This window comes from Macaca thibetana, chromosome 14 (assembly GCF_024542745.1).
Source record: "Macaca thibetana thibetana isolate TM-01 chromosome 14, ASM2454274v1, whole genome shotgun sequence".
Taxonomy (NCBI): Eukaryota; Metazoa; Chordata; class Mammalia; order Primates; family Cercopithecidae; genus Macaca; species Macaca thibetana.
In genome coordinates, this window is record NC_065591.1 from 112,562,236 (window position 1) to 112,582,121 (window position 19,886).

Consider the following 19,886-nt stretch of genomic DNA (forward strand, 5'->3'; position numbering starts at 1 on the left):
CGAATCACGTGTGGAGTAGAATTAAGACAGGATACCCATTCATTCATTCATTCATTCATTCATTGCTTCATATATTGATTGATTCATCTTCTGGACATTTTGTCCACACGTCCCTGAATGAAATCTCGTGTGCGATAAGAGAGACGGCCAGCCCGAGGGTATCTTAGCCACTACACATCTGACTGCTTACCTTGCTTTCTTATGCTAAGGGCGGTGTTGTGGGAGAAACTGGGACTTGGGATGGAATTTGACCACTCACTCTCTGGGTAACCTCAGATAAGTCAGTAAGTCACTTATCCTATCCTATCCAAACCTCAGTTTCTTCATCTTTAAAAGAGGAATACTAGGCTCTATTTTGCAAGTCTTGTAGGTTGTTGTGAGGTTTGTTTGTTTGTTTTTTGAGACAGAGTCTTGCTCTGTTGCCCAGGCTGGAGTGCAGTGGTGTGATCTCAGCTCACTGCAGCTGCCTCCCGTGTTCAAGTGATTCTCGTGCCTCAGCCTCCCTAGTAGCTGGGATTACAGGGGTGTGCCACTATGCCCAGATAATTTTTGTATTTTTAGGAGAGATGGGGTTTCGCCATGTTGGCCAGGTTGGTCTTGAACTCCTGACCCCAAGTGATCCTCCTACCTCAGCCTCCCAAAGTGCTGAGATGACAGGCGTGAGCCACTGTGCCCAGCCTATTGTGAGATTTAAATTATTTTAAATATAGGAAAATCTGTGAATTGCGGTGTTTTACAGGTGTACGTAGTAGGTCGCTCAAGTCACATATATGGAGCCCCTACTATGTGCTGGGTACTGCTTTTAATTCTCACCTAAGAGTTAAGTGTTATCCCCTCCACTTTAGAAAAGAAACTGAGGTTCGAAACCATTGAATCATTTGCCAGACCACAGAGCTAGTCAATGGCTGAGCTGGTCCTGGACCCTGTGTGCCCAGCGCACAGTCCACGACACCTCCCTGCAATCCTCCGGCCTGCTGTTCGTATTACCTTGACAACTTTACAAGACTAAGCCCAAGTTAGTGGGCTGGTGGCTTGTGGCTAAGCTAGAAATGGAACAGCTCCAGTTCAGAGGGCAGGAGAAGAGCCCCTCAAATCAGAGATAATAGTATCTATTCCCTAAAACTTTGAAGAGTCCCCATCTCCTCCCTTTCTAACTTATTTCAACCTTTGACCACCCTCGGTGGCAAAAATAAGTAAACAAAACAAAAGAACAACTTGCTCAAATACATCTGTTCTTCCATCTGAGGATCCAGCAAAGCTCCAGCCTGGGCTGTTAGGGTTGCAGGAAAATCAGTACATCCACACCGGCCCAAGCATCACATGTGGGGTATTGTGAGATCCAGAAAAGGTAAGAAGTGAGGCAGGCGGTGGCTCTGGAGACTCCCTAGCCTTTCTCCCTCTCACAGCTTCCTTCATGCTCCTGTGCTGTTAGATCCAGGCTCTTCCCTCTCTCTTAGTTTGGGTTCCCTGTTTTATTCATCATGTACTTGTCCATAATGACTACCCAGACCTGATGTACTCTCTGTTTATTCATTCAGAAACTTTTATTGAGCATTGACTCTATCTCAGGCATAATTCAGGATATCAGGCATTGGGAACAAAGCAGGAAATAAGACAGATGTGCTCCTGCCCTCAGGTGGTTTTCAGTCTCTCTTTAGGGCACACATCAGTGGCAGCTTCCCCCAGTGCCTCTTAGTGTGTGTCCCCAAGGTCTGGCTCTGATTGGACCAGCTCGACTTGCAGTGGGGCCAGTCTCACAAGTTGCAGGTGTTGGCCAGGCTGCCTAATAACTACCTTTGGAGAGAGTGTCTACTCCTGGTCCCTCCTGGTCCTATGACTGAGGGAGGGCCATACCATATAGAACAGGGCCATTGAGGCCAACAGGATCTATAGGCACAGATTCCTCCCCAAGAAGGCATGGAGGAACAAGGCCAGAATAGTCGCTCATGTATTCATTCAGTCAATAAGTGTTTAGTGAGTGCCTATTATATTTTATTCTAGGCCATGAGGATTCAGCAGGGAACAGACAAGAATCCTAGTTGTCATGGAGGTTAATTTCCAGTATAATGGAAGGGAGATTCAGATTTCCCAGTATCTTGCAAATGAAATCAGAAATGCCAGCAACAACTCCTTGTGAACCCCCAGTCCAGTCCACAGTGTTTCCTTGTCCAGGGGGCCAGGTCTCAGACAAGGGTCCAGATTTCTAAATAGTTCAGTAGTCCATACTTTGAAAAGCCAGCCCCTCTCTTCTTTGGTTCTTTGGGGTTTCTCTGGCAGAAATGAGGGAGCCAAGATTTGCCCATGATGGATGGCATCATTAGCAGATGTAAATTTCCTCTTTAGTGACCCATGCAGCCTGACTTAGTAAAGTCAATATATCTAAACTATTGAGCCAGATCAATCAGGGAAATAAAGGAAACGGATATCTTTATTCCACCTTATAGAACTTTGGGCATCTTTTTAATGGGCTTCTTTTAGGCACCAGGTATTTTCTTAGCAAGTGGCCCTCAGTTCAGTTTTTACATCTCAGTGTGTTTGAGGTATGATTAGCATTTGTTAGAAAAGGGAACTTCTGGAACTTCCCACTCCAAAGGCTTTTCACCTGAAGCCAGAGTGCTCCTCCGCAGTGGGTTTTAAACACTACCCAGGTAAGGTTCATTGAAAGGCTCCAGCCCAGTTCTTTCCCTCCCAAAGTAAGGGGGCAGGTGGGTTGCAGCTTAAGCACCTCCCACCTGTTGGCTATTGCACGGTGGGGCAGCGATTGTGTTTGGGGAAGGAAGGGAGGAGGGAGACAGGATCTCTGGGTGGAGGAGAGCCCACAGCACTGTGATCCTTCCTTTGGTGAGGCTGTGTGGTATACAAATTCAGAGCATGGATTTTAGAACCAGACTGACAAGGATTAAATCCTGGGTCTCCCATGTATTAGCTGTGTGACGTAGACAGGCTGTTAAACCATTTTGTGCCTCTGTTTCCTCATTCATAAATGGGAGCGATGGTAGCATTGCCTCATAGGGTCACGGGGAGCACTCCCCGCAACAGTGTAGGTGAAATGCTCGGCACCGCACATAGCAGGCCTTCAGGAAGTGGCAGCTGTGGCTTTTGTTGTTGGCTTTATTCTCTCACCCCACATTTGAACAGGCTTCCTCCCAACTTATTGCCAGCCTCCCCCTCTCTCTTCTGTTTCAAAGTTCAGCCCTACTTATGTGGCAGCACTGTCTCCAGGGCTGTTCTCCAGTGGCCTGCCTAATGTCAGCATCCATCGTCATTGGATATTCCCCTTCCCTTTCTAGTTTTCTGGGCTTGATGCATCTGATAGCTCTGAACCTTTGAAAGTTGTGCTGAGCCTCCTCAAGCCAGCTGCTGCCCAATGCCAAAGGCCGTGGTTTGCCCTGGGCTAGTGGCCCGGGGCTAATTCGCATTGTTAATTTAAAAAAATGCAAGTGGATCTGGGGTCCTGGACAATTGCCCTAACCCTACACCTGTCACCCTGTGGCCAGGAACTCTGCTTCAGGGGGATGAAAGAGACCCTAGTGATGATGCCTTTGACTGTGGAAAGCAGAGGCTCTGATTGAAGTTGGGGCTGTAGCACTCTACCAGGGCACAGTTGTGCCTTACTTTGAGTAATGGGGATTTCAGAAAGCTCCGTCCACATCACACTTAATGAATCCTGTTCAGGGTGGGAGAGTCAGTTGAGGGAAGCAATGGTTATTTCAAGAATCAAAGATTATGAAGTGTATAGAAGCTAACGATGCTGGAAGCCAGAGGTCAGCCCCCTCGTCTGATGGTTGAAAGCGAGGCTCCGAGATGGAAAGTATCACACGGGGCATTAATTAATAGCCAGCCTGGAAACTGGAAAGATATGAGGAGGAAATCACCCCCTGTTCTCTTGGGTTCAAATAGACAGATTTTCATATAATGGGTTTATTTAAAGTGAGGGTCACTTGTAAAGCTTTCTCCAGCCTGCATCTGACATCCCCCACCTCTGCTCTTCCACCATTATAGCCCCAGGCTCTTCATGTTTGACTTTCTAACTCCTTCTACACAGCCCACAGATCTAAAATAACAGGGATGGACAAGACTTATTAGGTCAGCTCCTGTCCCACCTGGCCCTTCCTTTTTTTCCACCCGTGTCTCATCTGAGCCTCAGCCTTTCTTCTGCAGGGAGCTACCACAAGCGTCGCCCTCCTCTGTTCCTACAGATCAGCGTTTCTCCTGCGGCTCATGTATTTAAGCACCACCCTTTACCATTCAAACAACCCGAGGCTCCGTCCCTGCTGCTGCTGGAACCAGTTTGAGGTTTAATTTCCTGCAGACCCAGAAGCAGGGGCTTCCCTGTCAACCCCTCACCTGTGCCTCAGTTTGTCTCTGTGAGGCCAAGCATGCTATCAGCTGTCCACAGTTTCCCCTTGAAACTAGAGGCGCCCTGGTTATCCGGGCCTCTCGTGGCTCCAGCACTCAGAGGGAGCACGGTGCATAGTGTTCCGGCTCCCCGTGGCTGCACCTCCTGCACAGGCTTCTGAATTTCTCTCAGGCTCCACGAGCATGACCTCTGGTGATTCAGAGCTGCCTCTAAGAAGTGAGGGCTAGCATCCCTCCTTCAGTTCAACAGCATCAATTGAAGTTGGCTTAAGGAAAAAAAAGTAAGAAGCCAGAAGAGAAAGGCATGCAAATAGTGATGAGTCATTCAGCACACATTCCTTACTCCCCTTCTCAGAGCTACCCACATCATGGGCATGATGTGGGCTCAGTCATGCATTGAATAGCTGTACTTAGAAATCATCTGGTCCAACCCCTTCATTTTACAGATGGGGAAACTGAGGTTCAAGATCTTCTCCAGGAAGAAGTTCAGATGCACACATCTGCAAAATGACATCGTCTTAGGTGGCTCTCCAGAGAATGTACCAATGAGTGGCTCAGACAGGGGAGCAGGAGGTCAGAACTAGGAGGTAGGCAGAGCAGGCTATGGGGTCAGATGAGGCCCCTGGCCATATCTTAGAATGTTGGTCGATGAAGAGAGAGAAGAAGGCATTAGGTAGATGGCATAATAGCATGAGCAAAGGCTTAAGGCAGAAAAAAAAGGGATGCATTGGGATGCAGTGACAGACAGTATGGCTGAAACAGAGTGTACGTGGGGGCAGAGGAGAGAGCCTGGCTTCAGTGTAGAGGAAGTTCTGGAGTTGGATGCACCAGGATTCTAATCCTGGCTCTACCAGCATCCTGAGCTTCTCTCCTATGCCCAACAGTCCTCTTCTGTAAAGTGGGAATAAGAAGAGTTCTCACTTCATGAGGTTGTTGTGAAGATTAAATGAGATGGTGCTTAGAAGACTTAGACCAGTGCCTGGCATAGTGTGTACTCTCCATAAATGTTACCTAGTAGTAGTGGAATTAGCATAGTGACTCCTCCCTCTCAGGGTTGCTGTAGGAATTCAGGTGGCATGTGTGCCTGGCACTTGGAAAGCCCCAGTAAATGGTATTGCTGCCTACACGGTATCTTGGGACCAGGTGAAGGCTTTGTGTGATACGCTGTTGGTGAGGAAAAGTGATGGCTGTCTCGAGTTCTTGGACACCAGGGGGCCCGTCATGGGGCGTGGCACTCCCTCCCTCACACATTTCTTCCTCGGCTCCAGGGCCAGCAAGGCCAATCCATTTAGTCCGCTCTCTACTCCCAGAGAGTTCAGAACGGAATGCGTTCCTGACAGCTTTAGCACAAGAGAGGAGATGGTTCTTCGGAAGTGATTGAGGCAATTGTTTGCCTTGCCCTGGGACACCAGGGCTTTACATGTACTCTGTGCAGTATGAACAGGCTCAGAGGGAGACTGTACCGTCTGCTCCACTCAGGCTGCAGCATTGGGAAGTGCTTCCACATGAAGGACTCCCAGCCTCTCTCCAGTGCACAGCTCTGTGGGCCCTGCGGGGCCAGGGTTGTTTACCACCTGGGACCAGAGAACACTGAGCAGCTGCTTACTGTCAGGCAGGAGGATCTGGCCCCTGGGTCCATCCAGGAAGCTGCTCCTTCCCTGGAGGGGGCTACAGTCAGTGGCACTTACCATTAACCCCTCTGAACCATCTGTGACACAGCCGCACCCTCCCCTCCCTGAACTGCTCTCTGTCCAGAGGAGGGACCCTGTGAAGACACAGGAAAGGAGGAAGTTCCACAACACCCCTCATGCCACCATCCCTGTCCAGCCTGGGCTTCTAAGGAGTCTCCAATCCATGCCAGTGCTAGCATTTTGAGAAGAAGTTCCTCCATGGGGCCACCATACCCCATCGTGGCCTTTTATTCCAGCAGCTGAGCCTTCCAACTCCTCCGCTGCCTGAGAGGAAGAGGTAAATGCATCTCCTTCCCTTCCTGTGCCTCCTGCAAACTGCTCACACGGCCAAAGCTTGCAGAATCAGCGTACAGGGGTTCCAGAGCTGAGGCCCTTTATAAATGATTTCCATTTCTACTGAGCAGGGCACCCTTCATAGGGAACAAAAGACCAATTCCCAGATCCCAGGAAATCCCTGGGCCGTAGCCGCTGGTAAGACCATAATTCAGTTCCACTGGACTCATTTGGGATCATTTCAGTTCAGTTGAGCAAACATCTATTGAACAATTTCTTTTTGCCAGGGCTGAATAGACACGATGCTAGTTCTCAAGGCCGTTTATGATCCACTGAGGGAGATGGACACATTGACAAATGTGTTTGAGGAGCTCAGAATGGCAGGCACAGGCCCACAAACCCTTGAGGCCTGAGGTGTGTAGAATCCGGAGTGAGACATGGGGAAGGTTGAGGGGCTGGGCATGGTGGCTCATGCCTGTAAATCCCATCACTTTGGGAGGCTGAAGTGGGAGGATTGCTTGAGGCCAGGAGTTTAAGACCAGCCGGGGCAATGTAGTGGGACCCCATCTCTACAAAAAATAAAAAATTAGCCAAGAATGGTGGCATGTACCTGTAGTCCCAGCTACTCGGGAGGCTGAGGCAGGAGGATTGCTTGAGCCCAGGGGTTCAAGCTGCAGTGAGCTGTGATTGCTCCACTGCACTCCAGCCTGGGTGACAAAGTGAGACACTGTCTCAAAAAAACAAACAAACAAACACACAAAAACAAAAGAACGGTTGTGTGGTGCATGTACCATATATAAAGTTGAATCTCCAGTAATCCCATACTCAAACACATGCATGCTTACATTCAAATACTCACACATTGTAAATAGCTTTATATCTGTCTGTTGAGATCAGATTTTGCCAACAACTGAGTTTGATGAAAAACATCAAGTTTCAGAGCCTTTTGGACTTTGGAATTGGGAATAAGGAATCGTGGCCTTCTCTGAGAATTTATTTTCAGGAGGAACTTTCCTCTGTTGGGACCCAGCGTCACCAGGGTGCTTGGGACAGAGGCTGGCCAGGAATTCAGAGAGTAAGGAAGCTGCACTGTCTCCTAAACGCAGCTGACTCAGAGCCACAGTGTGCTGTCAATATAGGGAGGGAGAGAGGCCTTCTGGCCCAGGAGCAAGATCTGAGCTGGATGCTGAAGTGTGAGTAGGAGTTTGCTAGGCAGAGGGCAAGAGAAGGCCTAGACCATGGTAGTCTGGAGATGCTAATGAATCCTTTCTCAGATAAATGTTTTTAAATGAATACAAACATTTTTATTAATAAAAAAGGACAGAAAATAAACAACAGAAATCCGATAAAATGGATAGGATGACTGTGAAAACCAGCTATATGGAAATGCAGTTATATTTTAGTAGTGGTATACTAATATATGTGCTTCTTCATTAATGTATTAAATAGCCAAGCCCAGCATCGAGTCTAACTACTACCATAATTTTGAAGTAATAATGAATATAACTGGTATTTCAAGATATCCTTAGCCCTGAAGTGTGATACGAAAACTTTGGTGATTTCTGTGGGAAACAAAGTCACAGGTGCTATTAACATACTGTGGTTTATTGCCTACATTCAAAATGGAAAGAAATGCTACATTTCACTTAGGGGTTAGAGAAAAGAATGATGCAATTCCCCCTGCAAGTGTTCACAGACCCCTGACTTCTACCCACAGACCCCAGGCTACAGGTTAAGAACCCCTGGTCTAGAGATAACCATTTGGGAACAGGATCAGGCAGGAAAATATGTACAGAGTATGTTCTAGGTGAGCTGGCATGGAGCGGGAGACGGCACGGTGGGAGAAGAGGCTGCAAAGATAGGACTTAAGGAGACCAGAGTCACTCGAATTTTACTTGCTCGTCAGAAGAATGCTTTTATTATAGCATTGTATTTTTTATAATATGTTATAAAAAGGAATACATGCTCATTATAGAAAGTAGTGAAATGAAAAAAGGGAAGAAAATAACTCAGTGTTCCAATGGCCAAGGCAATCTACAAACATCCCAGTTAATTGCCACTTGCTGGGGATGGCTGTGTGGTGCAGTGGTGAAGGGGCTGGTCTTTGGGGAAATGGGTGGAGCTGTTGAATCTCGACTCTGCTCTTTAATTTCTCTGTCTTGTTTTTGTACTTGTAGAATGAGAATGACAGTAATAGTACCTATTTCATCAGGTCATTTTGGGAATTAAATAAGTCAGTTCCTGTAAAAGTGCTTCGAATGGGCCATAATTAACACTTAGTAAATGTTGTCTTTAATAACATCTTCTCATAATCATTCCTCAATGTGTAAGTATTCTCTGTATTTGCTTAGCTGTAGCCTTCGTATAGATATACATATAATTTTATATCCTGCTTCTGTCTCTTAGTATTATTACATAAATATTTTAATACTATTATAAACTGTTCATAAGTATTTTAAATGCCTAAATAATATTCCATTTGGGCATACCACCCACATGTTATATAGCTGTTCCCTTATGATTATACATTTAGTTTATTTCCCGTTTTCCATGGAAGGTGTTGAGGGGGCCTCAGTGTGGTTCAGCAACTGTTTATTGGCCACATGACTCTGAGTCAGGTCTTGTTCCAAGTATGGAGGACACAGACGTAAATAAGACAGGTTCTCTGCCTTGGGGGAGCACTCCTATGTTTTAGGACTATAATTTGCCCCACCGTTTAAAGAATGGATTGGAAATGAAGAATCCTGGAGACAGAGAGATCCCTTAGAAGGGCAGGTTATAAAGAGGGGTTGACCTTGAACCATGGCAGTAGACGTAGGAAGGAAGGGCTGGCAGAGAGTGAGCAGGTCAGATGGTCGGAACCTGGTCCCTGGCTGGTAAAGCAGGTGGACAGCTTTAGTGAGGGAAGGCAAGAAAGAGGCCAGGATGACTGTGGCTTTGAGCTTGAGGAGCTAAGAGGAGTAGAGTGGACAAGAGCACTGGCTTTGGTGCTAGGTTGATCCCCGAGTTCAAGCCCAGTCCGACCTTATATTACCTGTGTGATCTTAAACAAGTTACTTAAACTTTGTAGGCCTCAGTTTCCCCAGCTGTAAAGTGGAGATAGAAATGAATTTTCCTCATAGAAGTATGGAGATCCAATCAGACTGTGAAAAATATATAACAAATCTGATACGGGGGGATAATAAGAAAAGGGTCATGTAGCGTGTCAGGTACCATTCTAAGTGTTAAGTATTAATTCACTTTAATTCTCACAGCAACCTTACAAGAGAGATGCTGTTAGTATCTTGTAGGTGAGAAAACAGGCCCAGAGGTTTGGTAATTTGCTCAGGGTCTCACAGCTAGTAAGTGACAGAGACCCAAACCCAGACAGCCATGCATCAGACTCCAAGCTCTTACAGAACTGAGTGCGAGATGCCAGAGGGAAGGCCCTGTGGCAACATCCAGCAGGTGGTTGGAACTTGACTTTGTGACCCAGCACATAGATGAGAGTGCAGGGTCATCTGGGCAGAGACAAGGGTGGAGGCCGTAGGCAATGGTAAAATGGCCCAGGAAGAGTGAGTCATGGGTAAATCCCGAATTTGGTGGGTGGGAGAAGGAAGAGGAGTCAGCGCTGAGAGAAAGACTGACTAGAGAACTGGAGGAAAATCCAGATTGGATGGTGTTAGGAAATTCTAAAGAACAATGCAATCAGAACAACAAGTGCTACAGAAAGAGAACAGGATGAGAAGGGATAACAGGTCATGGTGACCTTGGAGAAAGTGGATTCAGCAGACGAGGTGGGCGGGGGGACCTCCACTGTAAGAGGCTGAGAAGAGCTGGGTGTAGGAGTGGCTGGCTGCAGGGGGCAGTGGAGACAAAGTAAGTGGCTAGGAGAGAGGAACATGAACCCTGGATGTGGGTCAGGAGACTTGAATCCAGATGCCAGCTCTGGCCTTGATTAGGTGTGTGACCAGAGCGGAGGCACTTCACATCTGTAGGGTGCTGTGTCCTTACCAGTAAAATCAGGAGATAAGACCCCACTCCCACAAGGCAGTTGTAGGGATCTGATGGGATGATGAACTTAAAGCACCTAGCAGGCTGTAAGAGTTAAGTTGGCTGAGGTCACATGAGATAACCCCCATGGAAATAGCTTGGACTTTGAAGAGGCTCTTCAGAGATGAAGCCTGATCATCACCCCCTCGGCCAGATACTTAGTACTGATGAGTCTTCCAGTCAGCTGAGATTTTGGGATGTTGTGGGATGCCTGCCCAAGCCCTAAGCTAAGAGAAGACTCCGAGATCTATAGTTCATATGGTAAATTGCAATGCTGGGATTTGAACCCTGGTGTTCACCTGGCTGTGTTGGACTCTAACCCAGGAGAAAGCATCCACATGGCAAGTGTGGCTTTGCAGCTGGTTCAATAAGAAACCTTGTACTAGTCCCTTAACCTCAATTGCTAGCCCAGGGAAATTGCTCTGCCTGACTCCTAATACGAGTAGGAAGAAAATACATATGGAGTTAAGCCTTGAGTTTTGCAGACAAGGATGCAGTGGGAAGCTCAACTGCATTTTCTGAGGGGCGGCCCCTTGGCTCTGATACCCTAGTGTGTGCACTGAGAATTCTCTCCTGTCCTCTCTCCCTGCGTTTCCCTCTTTCTCCCGTCCTCCCTTTCTCAGTCTCTAGCATTTTAAAATCTTAGATTCTCTCCCCCTCTTCTGATTACACATCCCATTCCTTCACACATTCACTCAGCAAATCTGAGCTGGGCTTCCTACTTTCTAGAAGATACTGTGCCGGACACTGAAGAGGTGAGAAGTGGGGATTAGGAGTAAATGTGGCTCAGTTCCTGTTTTTAAGAGGTTTGAAATCTAGTGAGAGGAGAGTTCTAAACAACAAAGCAAAATAGATACAGTGTCTTAGACTAGAGGCATGAACCCCAGGCCTTGGGAGCTGAAGGCAGTGTTAATTCCATCTAAAGGAGCCCAGTGGCTGGGTGCGGTGGCTCATGCCTGTAATCCCAGCACTTTGAGAGGCCAAGGCAGGTGGATCACTCGAGGTCAGGAGTTCAAGACCAGCCTGGCCAACACAGTGAAATCCTGTCGCTACTAAAAATACAAAAATTAGCCAGGCGTGGTGGTGGGTGCCTGTAATCCCAGTTACTCCTGAGGCAGGAGAATCGCTTGAACCTGGGAGGCGGTGGTTGCAGTGAGCCGAGACTGCACCACTGCACTCCAGCCTGGGTGACAGAGTGCGACTCCATCTCAATAAATAAATACATAAATAAATAAGCCCAGGAAGGTCTAAGGAGAAGGTGGTGTCGGAGCTGATCCCGGACAGGTGAGCAAGTGTTCAGTGCAGGAGGGAAAGGCCAGATCCCAGCCATGCTGGTCTGTCAGGACGGGACCTGCTCTGCCTGCGGGAGGGAATGTGCCAGGCTGTGGGACGAAGTGAACGGTGGGGGCATTGACAGATGAGACTCCTTTCTGCCTCTTGCTCTGTCCCTGCCTCCCATCTTCTCTCCTCTTTTCTTGCCTCTGCTCCCTTTGACTTGAGCTGCACCTGCTCTCTTCCTGTCTGTGTCATCCTCGCCCTCCTTCGTACCTCTGCCTGCCTGCCTTCCTCCTCCTATACTCTCTTTATATTTGGGAGGACTAATGCAGCAGCTGTGCTGGGGCTCCCCCTACCCCCCTGCAGGCCAGGCCGGGCCGCGGGATGGAATCTGCAGGTTTGCTCCATTAGCCTCTGTCCTTCAGTGACAGTCCAGACAATTTATACACCCTGTTGGCTGTGGCCGTATGTTGTCATAACCTGGGTCATTTCCTCATTTAATGCCGTCCATAAACTCCAATAAAACTGTCCTGGAGCCCAGTCGTCCAGGGGAGAAGGAGAGACTCTGGGTTTGGAAGCGTTGGAGCAGGGGCCTGGGGAGCGGATGGGTAGGTGGTGAGGGGGCAGCGGGTGAAGAGGAGAGGACTGGGCCGTGGCCCAAGCCTGACCTGATGAGTGCCTTGCTTCTTTCCCTGTCCCTGCCGCTGGCTGCAGTGTGTCAGATCCTCCCCAAGGGGGTGGTCGCTGTCCTCGGGCCATCGTCCAGCCCAGCCTCCAGCTCCATCATCAGCAACATCTGTGGAGAGAAGGAGGTGAGTGGTGAGGCAGGGCTGGGGAATATCCGTGCGCTGGAGCCTGTGCCCAGGGTCCAAAGATACGGTTGATTCTTAAGGGCTGGAAGAGCCTGTCAAGGCTGGGTTGGTGTCATTAGTAACAACAACATAAATACAAATACAGAAGCAGTGGGCTTGCCCTGCTCCAGGATGTTTGCATGGAGGGGTCTGGGAGGAGGTGTTTGACAGCAGGAATTTGAAGCGGAGCTCCTCCGTGTCTTAGGGTTCCATGGCGGTGCCCCCAGCGGCCTCTTGGTGGTGGTGGGTAGAGGGAGAGGCTGGAGAGGGTGGTGGGCATGGCAGGCCAAGCGGGCAGACGTCTGAGCGTCCACTCTCGTGTCCACGTGAGCAGCTCCTGTTCATCTGTGTACATATCGGGATTCCGGGGAAGGATGCCTTCGAGGAAGGCTTTGCTACATTTTATTGCTAAAATAAAGTTTGAAAGCCTCTGTCATATAAGTTATCTAGAAAAGAGATTTTATCTTGCTTTCTTCCTCATTCACCAATTCCAGTGTTTGCTTCTTCAGGCAGCACATTCTTCCTCAGATGTGACTCGAACTGGAGGCTCTCCAGTTTCAAAGTGTTGAGTCCATTTTCTCTAGTTCTGTTTCCATAGGAGAAAAAAATGGTAGGGGACAAGTTTCAGAGTGACTGCCCCCCTCCCTATTCTGTTAGCTCTCCCCCTCCTTTCTCCCCAGAGAAGACAAACTCAGAAATTCAGAGATTCTGTCTAGTGCTGGCATCTTTCCTGGTCTTTCCTGGATCCATCAATCCTTCCCCTTCAGATATATCCTCAGGAGACAGTGAGAAAGTGGCCCCTTAGCCCCTGTCTGCCCCAGGGGCCTTCCCGCCAGGTCCTTAGGGAGCAGATGGAGCTTGGTGATCAGGCATGAGGTCAGGGCCTGGGTGGGGTCGGGGGCAGGGACATGAGAGGAAGGCTCAGTCTTGCTTCTGCCCTAGAGGCCTGGAGACTCAGCCTTCCAGAAGCTCTAGTCTCAGGAGGACCCAGTTCTTAGAAATAGGGGAAGCACTTGCTGCAGGAGGGACTGGGTGCCTCCTCAGTGAGCCGCCCCTGCCGGGGCAGGAGCAACAGACAGGGCTCTGCCCACCCCACACCTGCTGGGAGGAGCCTACCCCTCTGATACCACCACTATCTCTTACGATCCAGGGCTCAGTGAGTCCCTGAGGCTTTGGGCGGAAGAATATTTATCTTCCTGATTTTATGAGCCCACTCTCAGAATAGTGTGCACATTTAAGTGCCGCAATCCTAATCCTGGCTGCATTGGTCCTGCTCCTCCAGTAGCTGGGCCTCTCTCTGTAGACTGTGCTCCTGAACCTTCTTACGTGGGCTGGGGCTGACAACTCCCCATCCTCCTCCCCCTCACATATCCTCAAAGACAACTCTGAGGCCAGCCCAGGCCACAAAGGAGCTCTGTTCTGCCAGGTCCCTCCCAGCCTCTCCCAGCCCTTGGCCCAGGAAGTTAGACCTCATGTGTAATTTACATCTTTCTTGCCACACTCTGAGAAACAGCTTAAATCTATGGCAGGTCGTTATTCTAGCGGTGGCTCTGATCTTCACCAAGTGGGGCTGCCAAGACTTCAGCTCCCCATCTTTTCTCTTCTGCATCCTCTTTTTCTTTCCTCCTCTCTCCCTCCTCCCGCCCCGACACGGTCTTTGCTGTGCATCACAATCCTCCCCCAAGCCCCGCTCCAATATGGCCTTCTCTTGGGGTTCAGTGGCTATTTGATCTCAGCCAATATATCCTTTAACCCTGTGTGGCATTTCAGGCCAGAGGCCAAGCCCCTGATCTGCAGCCAACTCCTCTGCCCCTGTGCCAGACCAGCCAGCCAGACTGCACTGCACTGCCCTGGGAGCGGCCAGACGCTTACCCGCCTTTGTCTGGTTATGTTTCTTCTAGAGCAGCCTTTCCTCTCTGCTCAGATTATGCATTTATTTTAATGTTTTATGAGACTGAACTGCCTTACGCGGATTCTCCCCAGCTCCAGGGAAAAGCAATGGAGTTCTCACCCAGGAGTCCATTCCTTTAAGTGCTGCTGACATCTCTGCAGCCCTTGTGGCTGGCTGCCTTCTGCCTTGCTGCTTCTCTCTCCATTCTGCTCACCTCTTCTTGTCCCACACACACCTCCGTGATGGCTTCCTGGGATACATTTGCAGTTGCACATTGAGTATAGATTGATCTTTGTCCTAGACAGGGAACCACAGGACCAGGATTGGGCTGGGCCATCCCTGCCTGGACCCAGTAGAGCCCAGCGGGCTTCAAGGAGACTGTGCTGGGCACTCCCCGTCAGGTCCCCTTCCTCAGCCCTCACCCCCTGTGCGCACAACTCCAAGAGCTTTGTGGGAGCTCCTGTGTTTGGGGAGGAAGGAGAAAGGGCCTTGCCCAAGCACTTATTATTCGTTAGATATTGAGCTATTATACACCCTACACACAGGTGCACATTTTATCCTCCCAGAGCTCTAAGAAGCACCTGTGGTTATCTCCATTTTAATGACATTTAGACAAGTTAAGTGGTTTGCCTGAAAATCACATAGTGGAACCTGGATGCAAACCCAAGTCTGTAGACTCCAAAACCTGTTTGTTTTGACCTTCCTGAGTCTTTCCCATCCATCTCTAGGATCTGGTGGATTCAACTCTGGAGGGCTCCACAGTACTAGGGGGTGCTAATGGGTTGTGCTCTATTGGGTTAGCTGCTAATGGAATGTGGTAGGCTAGAGGGTTACGCAGGGACAACCTTGGTCAGAGGTGCTCAAACATTCAAACCAGCCAGCCAGGCTACCCTGCCTGCCCCTGCCCGGCCTTCCCCTCTATCTTGCCCATTTGTGACCTTTTCCTTTCAAGGTCTGTTTGTTATTCACTTTAGACAGAGTGGATGGGATACAAAATACAAGCAGGAGGAAAGATCCCTTACAACACAGATCAATTTCACTCTTTAGAATTGCCTTTCATAACTCACCAGACTCTCCCCAAGTCTGCGGTTTTCAGTTTCTGCTGGAAAATATTGGTTGCCCTCTCCCTATGGTTCAAAGGCTAATCCTAGTTGAATTCAGAAATTTTCTCCCTAGTTTCTGCTAAATCTTTATCCTCCTCCCACCTCAGTCTCAGAGGAGCTCTGGTCTCCAGCTGACTTCTCCCAGAAATTTAAAAGGATAAAGTAGGAGAATCCTACAGAGACCATCCCAACATCTTCCCAGACTCTTGGCAGGATAAGTTCTGTGCTGGAGTAGGCAGAGACAATTCGTCCATCATTTCTGAATAATCCATTCTGGAAGCCAGTCTACTCACCACCAGGAAGTTCTTCCTGCTGTCTACTATCGATCTTCCTTGCTTTAACATCTATACACACTGAGACTCAGCTTCAGCTCTGTCAGCTCTGAACACCAGGGGTGAGGGTGAAAGAATAAAATCAAGGTGGATGGCAGATGATTACATTGTAACTTTCCTATTACCTACCAAATAGCCTAAGCCGCCAATAAAGCAGCCATCACAACCTCTTAAGATCTTTTCCTGGGAGAAGAGAGGCAGAAGGCAGGACGGTGGGTCCTGGAAATGTCAGTAATAGATGCAGAGGGAAGCTGACACTGTCCTAATGAAGCCAAACCAGGTATTTATTTACCTGGCTGTGTTCAGAGGTTCTCTAGATGGTTTCTCAGCCTGCAGGGCTTCCTTCCTCCACGTGCGCCCGTGTGAGTCTGTGCAGGAGCCCATTCCTGCCCTACTTCCTCTCCCTGGGCATTCTCCACTGAAGTTTGTTGGGAGCTGGTTACTCTACACCTGTTGGCTGGGCTGGGCTAATGGGACTCTTCTCTTAGTCCCAGGGTAGCCATTTTTCTCTTTTTGCCATCTCTGCTCTGATGTATTAACTACAAATAAAATATTCTAAGGATTATGCTTTCAAGAGCCAACTGTCTGTCTGCCCAGCGGCAGGCAGTTCCTCTGAGAATAAAGATCGATTCTTTTGCCTTCTCAGGACCACAGACCCCAGGTTGCAGACCCACGGTACATTCATCCGGGTCTCTGGACAAATAGTTTTCTGTCCCGGGGCTGCTGCTTTGAAGCGTCATCAGGGATGTCATCTCTCGTCTTCCTCCCACGGAGTGGTTCCCTGGGAGCTCCTTCTCCCGTTGGTGTCTGCTGAAGGTGTTACATAAAAGAACCCACCCTCTGCAGCCTCAGCTCACTCATCCCTCTTTCTTTCTTTTCACCCACCTGGATCCTCCCTGCTGTCCATTTTTGCTCCTCTCGCCAGGTCCCTCACTTCAAAGTGGCCCCAGAGGAGTTCGTCAAGTTCCAGTTCCAGAGATTCACAACCCTGAACCTCCACCCCAGCAACACCGACATCAGCGTGGCTGTAGCCGGGATCCTGAACTTCTTCAACTGTACCACCGCCTGCCTCATCTGTGCCAAAGCAGAATGTAAGTTTCCCCAGGCTAGCTCCGCCCCAGACAGTCCAGTCTTGTTGATTTTGGCCTGATTCCCTGTGCCCCTGGCTGGAGACCCTCCAGGAACGGGAGGTTTCCTTCAGATCCAAAGGGCTGTTAACCAGTGGGTTTGGACGTTCCTGTCCTTGTGTGTGTGTGTGTCTGTGTGTCTGTGTGTGTAAGAGAAAAAGAGAGAGAGAGAGAGAGAGAGAGAGAGAGAGAGAGAGAGAGGAGAGATGGGGAGGGAGTCCATCCAGGAGTACTATTTGCCAGGACTCCCTGGGCATGAGTGGAACAGAGGGGAACTAGGTTACAAGGAGACTGGCCAACCGCCAAGCCTTTTTGCATCTGCAAACTCAATTCCCACATTCTCAGCTTCATTGTTAAGGAGATACAAAAAGAGAGAGAGGGAACATATAAAATTGGATGCATTTGTACTTGATGGGCTGAAGAGCTTCTTCCCCTGGAGAGCAGGTTTTGCTGATGGAACAAGGTCCAAGGTCAATTCCTGATAAAGCATTTTTTAGCAAATGCAGGTTTTGGAAATGTGTTTTCTATGACTCTCAGACAATTTGTGACATAAATTTAGTGTTTATGAGATTTAGCTAATTTAAGCCAGCACCTTCCAGCAAATCTGTGCATCTGTGTGCTCCCAGCGGCAGCTGTGCACCCACATGTGGTCAAACAGGTGCTGGCCACTGGCTACTGCTGGAACCCAGTGCCTGAGCCCCAGGCATCTGTGTCCTGTGCAGCTCACCTGTCCAGGGCTTACCCTGGGGGTCTTTATGGGTTACACTGCAGAGTGATTCCATCTTTATTAGGGCTCCTTTCTATGGCTTCTCAGAACTGCTCTGCCTTCTCAAGTCCTTCCTGCATCCTGGAATCCCCACAGTCTCCAAATACAAAAGCCACCACTCTGTTAAGAGTCAGACCCACCTACTTTCCCAGATCTCTGTGCCTGGCATTTGCTTTAATTCATTTATCTAATACAGATTTATTGAATATTTACTCTGTGCTACCCAAGAAATCAAGGAATGGAGTTCCAACTCTGCTGTGACCACCCAGGGGATTGGAGGTGTTGGATCTCCCCATTTCAAAGTTGAGGAAGTTGAGACTCTAGGAGGTGAAATGACTTGCCCAAGGCCACACAACTTAAGCATCAGGGCCCAAACTCAAATAAAGGCCTCCTCACTTCAAGTCAAAAGCTCTTTCCAGAGCCCTGCGGTGGATGCAGAGAAAATAGGGCCCTTGCCACTGATCTGAGAAGGCCCAGAGTGGTTTATGCTAAGTGTCAGATGTGCAATATGGCCAGTCGAGAAGGAGAAGGTCCCTGAGTACAGGGTGCTAGATAGGCTTTGGGATGTGGGCAGGGCTTCAACTGGATCTCAAAGGATAAAAAAGATTTAGAAAAGGAGGGAAAGGAGATAGGGCATGCCAGATGAGGAGCAAGAGAGGGAGGCAGGAATCCTGATGCTGTGCCTAGGGGGCATAGGTTGGAGCCTAGAGTCCATGCTGGATAAAGATGGAAAGAGAGGCTGGAGAAGGGAGCAGAGATCCTTGTAGCAGGCGAGGAACACAGACTTGGTCCTGTGTCATCTGCAAGCCCTTGAAGGTCACTCTCCGAGGAGCGTCTTCTGCGGAGAGGCCGTTCTCATCATGGGTGTGCCCTTGTGGAACAACTGGTTTTGGGTCCATGAAAAGGGCAAAGGAGTTGGGAGCTGGAATTAGACCCAAGGGGCTGGGGACCCTCAGACTTGGAGAAAGAAAGTTGAACCCAAAGCCTTGTTCAACAGGCAGGCCCTGAGTGGCACCAGCAAGTTGGGTGCATTCAAGAGCGCTCCAGTCCATCACTCAGGCAGTCAGCAGGCATCTTCGAGCATCTCCTGGGTGCTGGGCACCCTTACGCTCTATGTACGACATGAAAGAGCAACACGCAGTCTCTCTCCTCAAAAATGAAGCAGACTTGATGGAAAACTAAGCAGGGTCAATGTTCATGAAGCAATTAACACAGTAAAATGGGCGCAGTGGCTCACACCTGTAATCCCAGCACTTTGGGAGGCCAAGGTGGAAAGATCACTTGACGTCAGGAGTTCAAGACCAGTCTGGCCAATATGGTGAAACCCTATCTCTACTGAAAATACAAAAACTAGATGAGTGTGGTGGTATGCGCCTGTAATCCCAGCTACTCAGGAGGCTGAGACATGAGAATCACTTGAACCCTGGAGGCGGAGGTTGCAGTGAGCCGAAATCATGCCACTGCAATCCACCTGGGCAACAGGAGTGAAACCCTGTCTCAAAGAAAAACAAAAAACAAAAAAACAAACAAACAAACAAAAAACAAAGAAAGAAAGAAAGACAGTAAAATGGTAATTGAGGTACACTGGAGTTCTCCAGCAGGGCTTCCATGAAGGGGGTTTGGCAAGAGATCAGTGAACATAGATTCTAACCCCCTCAGCTAGAGAAGAAGAAGGGAGGCCCAGAAGGTAGCTTGGTTTGACTAGAGTCTCATAATTAGTAAGTGGTATAGCTTTGATTTGAATCCAGAGTCTCTGGATCACAGTCTAGTGCACCATCGTCATTACACCTGTATTTGTCAAATGGGTTTCCTCTGGATCTATGTTGACCAGTGCAGCAGCTGCAAGCCACATATGGCTATTTAGTGTACATATGAACTCATTAAAATAAAATAAAATTAGAAATCCAGTTCCTCAGTCTGTCTCGTTACATTTCAAGTGGTCAGTAGCTGCGTGGCTGGTGGCTGCTGTGTTGGACAGCACAAGTGTGGAACATTCCCATCACCGCAGAAAGTTCTACAGGACAGCTCTGCTTTGATGATAAGTGTTTTGTGGACCAGGAGTTTTATCAGAAAAATAATGTTTGGATAACCCTTCATTCTATTTCCTCCTAGTGGAGGAAGTTGACGATACACATTAGCATGGGCACGCTCAGATGTCTTGTGGCCAAAACAGGTATTTGCTTCAT

The 19,886-nt window shown here is 48.7% G+C and overlaps 1 protein-coding gene and 1 long non-coding RNA gene across 2 annotated transcripts in view; one reads left to right on the top strand and one right to left on the bottom strand.

Annotated features, from left to right (window-relative positions):
* The window catches only part of GRIK4 (glutamate ionotropic receptor kainate type subunit 4), a 363,476-nt gene that overhangs the window by 176,303 nt on the left and 167,287 nt on the right, over positions 1-19,886 (top strand). The window contains exons 5-6 of the mRNA XM_050759371.1: positions 12,345-12,442; positions 16,733-16,898. Of these exons, the coding sequence (XP_050615328.1) occupies positions 12,345-12,442; positions 16,733-16,898 (264 nt within the window). The remainder of the gene's footprint in view (positions 1-12,344; positions 12,443-16,732; positions 16,899-19,886) is intronic.
* On the bottom strand, positions 7,974-16,091 carry LOC126936596 (uncharacterized). Its single transcript, XR_007719451.1, has 3 exons — positions 15,937-16,091; positions 12,299-12,426; positions 7,974-8,493 (listed from the first exon to the last, which is right to left on the bottom strand). It is a non-coding gene; the product is annotated as an uncharacterized LOC126936596 (long non-coding RNA).